This window comes from Saccostrea cucullata, unplaced genomic scaffold, assembly GCF_032062105.1.
Source record: "Saccostrea cucullata isolate Sc308-1 unplaced genomic scaffold, CSIRO_AGI_Scuc_v1 ctg7342, whole genome shotgun sequence".
NCBI classification, from domain to species: Eukaryota; Metazoa; Mollusca; class Bivalvia; order Ostreida; family Ostreidae; genus Saccostrea; species Saccostrea cuccullata.
The window spans coordinates 27,501-33,042 of record NW_026931767.1 but is presented as its reverse complement, the minus strand read 5'-3'; the positions used below and the strand labels follow the sequence as shown (position 1 = coordinate 33,042).

The 5,542-nt window shown below is 32.7% G+C and overlaps 1 protein-coding gene across 1 annotated transcript; it reads left to right on the top strand.

The window, feature by feature from the left end:
- The first annotated feature begins 1,365 nt into the window (after positions 1-1,365).
- Positions 1,366-5,211, top strand: LOC134233466 (cell death abnormality protein 1-like). The gene is made up of 3 exons (XM_062715435.1): positions 1,366-1,438; positions 1,703-2,284; positions 4,671-5,211. Exons 1-3 carry the CDS (start codon positions 1,372-1,374, stop codon positions 4,760-4,762), a joined length of 741 nt encoding a protein of 246 aa, XP_062571419.1. The 5' UTR covers positions 1,366-1,371; the 3' UTR covers positions 4,763-5,211.
- The last annotated feature ends 331 nt before the right edge of the window (positions 5,212-5,542 follow it).

Sequence of the window (5,542 nt, the reverse complement as noted above, 5' to 3'; positions counted from 1 at the left end):
TACCACAACTTTTACACTTACACTGATTGACTTTAAGCAGTCAAGTAACTTTTTAAATATAATTTATTCCTTTCATTTAGTATTGATTTTAATTTTTCCTGAGGAATTACATATAATCCTACCAGAATTCAAACTGACATATTTAATTAAATAAACATGTACACAAAGGCTCGCAATAATATTTGATATACAGCAATCCAAAAACTGTTTGATAGAAGCATGTAGTAATGTTTTCCATGCGGCGGAGGGGGCATATCTTTGGGGAAAAATGCGTACTACAGAGCTATGCCATCAGTCTATTTTCCAATGATATATTTCTTCCGTATAAGTCCAGAACAGATGTCAAGTCCCAGTCGTTATAGGTTAAATGTATATAAGTTTAACAATTTTGCTATGAAAGCACTATCAGTCAAAGTAGACAGGTCATTGTAGACATGTGAAAGAATATGCATGAATATTCAGCAGACCTAGAATTGTACTTTAATTGAATTTCAGTTAGAAACACATGCATATATAATGGTCTACGCATTGCAGTCCTTTTTAAAGGACTCCAACTTGTTTCGGTTACATTTCTGTTGTAAAACATGGCAGTTTAAAAAGACTATGATTTGTAAAATCCATAACCATAGATTCAAGCCTGTATTCTGGTGTCGAGGAATAAAAACAGACTTTTTGACATTTTCAAGTAGAATAATTAAAAGTTTCAATGGAACAGAGTAAAGTTTGGTTCGAATGTGATGAAGACCCAACTGATTTAAATAATAGACTGCATAGGGGCATGGTAGAACGTCTGTTCTACACAACGCGGAGCTAGGAGGTGATCCTGTCATCGCAATGTGACGCTGACTCCAGTATTAACCGAGGTCCAGTGCTGCAGATGATGCTAGCATGAAAAAAATTTCATTGCTAAATGCACATGAGTGCCAAACTTAGGTTAAATTTTTTCAGCTCTCCACCGGCAAGTGGTGGCGTTTCCATTTGTCAAAAGTCTAAAATTCTCGAGAGAGACGTTCACCAGCAAACAATTTAACAAAAACCAAACATGATGTTGTAATTTGTCAAAAAGACATCGTGTACAAAAGGTCTATGTTCTTGGATACTTCCTTTATTTTATTAAAATGAAGTAAATCTTATGCAAGTGCAAATATAAACATTATAATGTTAATCTTGGATGATCATTAACAATTCTGTCCGTTTTAATTTTTGAACCCTTTCATATCCTTTAATTGTCAAGGAAGCAGTGAAATACGTTTCTGAAAAAACCATAGTCGTGTATATAGTTTCCTTTTAATTCATTAATCTTATATCAAACTATAATTGTTCTAAATTCTTAACAGTTAGGTTTCGATTATCAATGGAAATTCGGTGAAAATGACTGTCTCTCTGCATGTTTTAATTTTGATGATTACTTTGGCTATATATGGATTACGATCATTTCGTGAGTAATAATCAAACATTTATTTTGAATGATGACATCATATTAATAAAATTTATATATATTATTGGAATTTTTTGTACAATTATAACAGTAATATGTGATTCAATTATATACAAATAAATAATATGAAAATTTTATTTGATAGGTTAAACACGGTTAAAGATTTATAGATAAATTTTGCTTTTGTAAATTAAAGCAGGGTAAAACACACTTGTCTCACTTCGTGAAAAATGTTCAAGAACGGAGGTTTTCTTTTCCTTTTAGAAACCTGCCCTGAATTCTGTAGCACATCTTGCAATCAAACTTCCGGCATATGTAACCAAGGTTGTAGAACAAATGCATGGGGCCTTTACTGTGAAAGAAAATGTCCGGATCTTTGTTATGGTAGCACGTGTTCTCAGTCTAATGGATCCTGTTTGTATTGTCCTAGTGGGCGATGGGGGAAACATTGCGAAAACTATTGTTCTGTTTTCTGCTCCAAATTATCTTGTGATGACAAAGGCGGGTGTATAAATGGTTGTACAAATGGACGATACGGCATTTCCTGTCTTGAAAAATGTAGTCCTGGCTGTTTTGGAGATTTGTGTTACCAGAAAGACGGAACCTGCGTCAATGGCTGCAAGGAACATTATCATGGCCTCAAATGTGAAAAAAGGAACAATTCAAATTGTCAGCAACCGACGTGTAGAAATCAGAGTGATGCCGGTGGTATTTGTTGTGCTGGTTTCTTTGGTGAATTATGCTCTAAAATCTGTAGCCCTTACTGTTTAAATAATGTCTGTGATTCAAAAGATGGTAATTGCACACAGGGTTGTAAATCTGAATGGACAGGAAAGAAATGTGACGGTGAGTAAGTACAATTATATTCTAATAAAATTTTCTAGTCTTTTATATAGTCAATAGATTGAATACTTCAAAAGTTGATATAAATTCATTTTATTTCAGTGAAAAGTTTCATCAAGACTTCCAAATTCAACTTTGAATTATTGATAATCATCAGTCTTGGAGTACTGATGGTCATTTGCTTCTTTATATTCACGATAAGAAGATGTGGAAGGTATCAGTTTCAACAAAAGTACAGCAAGTTAATCTAAGTATTAAAAGGCTACATGGAAAATAAGATAAAAGCTAGATTGGATGATGTTTACGTACCAATTTATCAAGCATTGTAATAACGAGCTCCTTGTAACTACAAAAATTTGCTGTTCTTAATTTTTTAGATTGTAAAAAATTTCATAACATGTTTATTGAACTTTTTTCCTTATTTTTATGAATGATATATATCATATGGAGATAACAAACAGTATTCAAGGAAATCCCGGACCTTTGAAACTTAAGGGGCTAGGATCAGGTGTCATGGAGGAGTGAGAATCCCCTTACATCGTGTACTCCTTGTCATGATCGGTAATAATGGGAACATTCGTCTACAATTCAGTGTGTAAATGATAATGATGATTTTACAATAAGTATGAAACAATGGCAATGTTTTGCTTACTTTTTCAAAAAGGGGAATGGACATAGGTTCAACTGATTTTTACCAGGTTTAATGTTAAATTTACAATTCCTAACTCATGCAATACTAATGTTCACCAAACAGTTGAACATCAATTGCTGATTTACAAAGGAAATACAGAATTTCAAATTCTTCATAATGTAAACAGGGCTAATACATTTGTTTTGCTTACATTTTGAAAACATCATGCTTATAACAAAACAAGAATAAGCAAATCACTATAAACTATCTAACTATATTTGGAATTTAAAAAAAACTTTAAATGATCTGTTTTAAACGAACATATCTTATGTAAGATAAACATATCACATGCTTACATAAAGAAGGTTGGGAGTTCTGCCTTGCATCTAAATACATAAATGTTGGTCATTAAAAATACATTAGTTAAGTTTTTGTAAAAATGAAAATTGGGGAAAAATGAAAACTGTAAGCTGAAATTGTGTCCATGCCCGTTAAAAGGATCGGAGTGCTAATAATGCTGGCGGAACATTTTTGGCGGACACACAGTTTTTTTTAATGAAGTTGTAATTTTAAGACATATAGAGATGTCACCATAAACTAGGAAAGGGCTTCAAATTTTGACCTTTACTCAGCACTCAGCGTAAGTTATACGTACTGAAAACTCATCTTAAAGAAAACATTCAGGTCATTTTTAGGGCGGGTTTTTGTAGCGTTTTCTGTACATATAATCTACCTCTGATACCGATTCACACAGGGGATTGATTAAAACTAATACATCAAACACAGATACATTGCTAAACAACATACTTTTCAAATTTAACTTTTTTTGTTGAGAACTTATACGCAAGGGTGCAAATTTAGCGATGAAAATTTTAGCGAACTGCTTCCAAACTGCAAAAATAAAGCAAATTTTGCACCCTGCATAAAATTCCAGCTATAGGATATATGGGATAAAAATTAAGGCATGTACAAAAAAGATCGAGAGTTCAAAATCAATAAATAAGGGATATATAATGAATACATATATACCTGTATAGAAGGAGAACGTGTGGTAATCTTAGATATTTTCTCCTGTGTTATATTTTCTTTCTAATTCAACCTTCATAAGTGATTAACTTTGCAATTGTAACAATATAACTATTATAATATTTCTTTCTCCAGAGAAAAATCCAATATCCTCAAACTCAAGGTTTTTGTAAGGGGTTTAAAATCAAAAATTTATCGCTAAAATCCTACATTTTGCAAGTGTTTACGGTTAGCATTTAGTAAATACATTTAAATATTAGTTGTACTTGAAGATACATTATAAAATGAGGGTCTGGACAGATTCTGAGTTACTAGCATTGTGGAGAATAGTTTTAAAGGGTGTTTCATATGAAAGTATTCTAGTGAATAAATTTTAATAATATTTGTTAATGTATTTCTTTCAATAAACGTTTTTATTTTTTAAATGATATTTATCTCCTCCTTCGTAGAATGGAGGGCATATTGCTTTGCTGTTGTCTGTCGGTTGGTCTGTCTGTATGTCGGTCCACTTAGTTTCCTTTCATTTTCTTCACAACTGTTGCGCAAACTGAAATGAAATTTAGTATAAAGATTTAACAATTAAATATCTAGGTCAATCTCTGTTTTTGTACGATCGCGCCATTTTGGACAGAGTTATGCCCCTTGGACTTTAAAAAATACAATTTAAGGGAGAGTGCATGATTGTTTTACAAATTTACATCTCTTGTTTTTCAATATTATGGATTTTTGTAGGAACAATTCGTTTGCAGACCCATCCTCAAACACTTTTTCAAGTTCTGCTATGCAAGCAACAATGGTTTCAATTCCTGGAGCGGATGAACTAACAAGTCCTGTTGGTTCTCGGATTCAGACAGATATAGAGACCCCAGATGGACTAAGTGGGGAAAGCCAATCAATTGGTTACACTGAAGTTACCGGAATACCAGAGACTGTCGATTCTTATTCTTACGCTTATGTAAATGAAATACAATAAAGGTGGCTGTAAAAATGAATATCGACATAATTTTATAACATTAATAAAACACGAGCTTCTTGGATGTAATAAGCTTTTATGCAATAAGGCTACCTAAATACTGATTACGTTTGAATAAAGACAAAGATAAATATTATTAGAAATGCATATGAAAAATTGCTAAAAATATTCTTCTCAAGGTCATTTTAAATCATACTAGTATTTGTAATGAAAAACCCTGAGAAGTGTCGTTCAAAAATTAATGCCACATACAATCATGGAAGCATTCAAAAGCTTAGTTTAAAAAATCCCATCGCGAATTTCAATATATCAGGAGTAGGCTGTTTAAAATTAAAATGTTTGCTGCAGATCTGATGCAAGTTTGCAGCATACAAAATCGTTCGCAGGAACAAAAACTCTTGTTGGCAGATGATTACTACTTTCTGCGATCTCTCAGGCTTGCAGCAAATTTGCAGGAACTCAATATATGTTCACAGGATATTTCAAGAAACATACACGCCAATCTGTTGTAATGTGTTGTTCGCAATAAGTTAGCAGGAAACGTGCATTTTACAATTAAATGTTTGCGAAAAGTTTGCAAGAACATGAAACAAACGCAGCACAGTTAAGGTTACAGTAAGGAGGCGGGGCC

Coding starts and splice junctions, on each gene's coding strand:
- LOC134233466 (XM_062715435.1), top strand. CDS start 1,372: ATGACTGTCTCTCTGCATGTTTTAATTTTGATGATTACTTTGGCTATA. Junction 1,439..1,702: donor ATATGGATTACGATCATTTC/GTGAGTAATAAT, acceptor TTTTCCTTTTAG/AAACCTGCCCTGAATTCTGT. Junction 2,285..4,670: donor GACAGGAAAGAAATGTGACG/GTGAGTAAGTAC, acceptor GGATTTTTGTAG/GAACAATTCGTTTGCAGACC.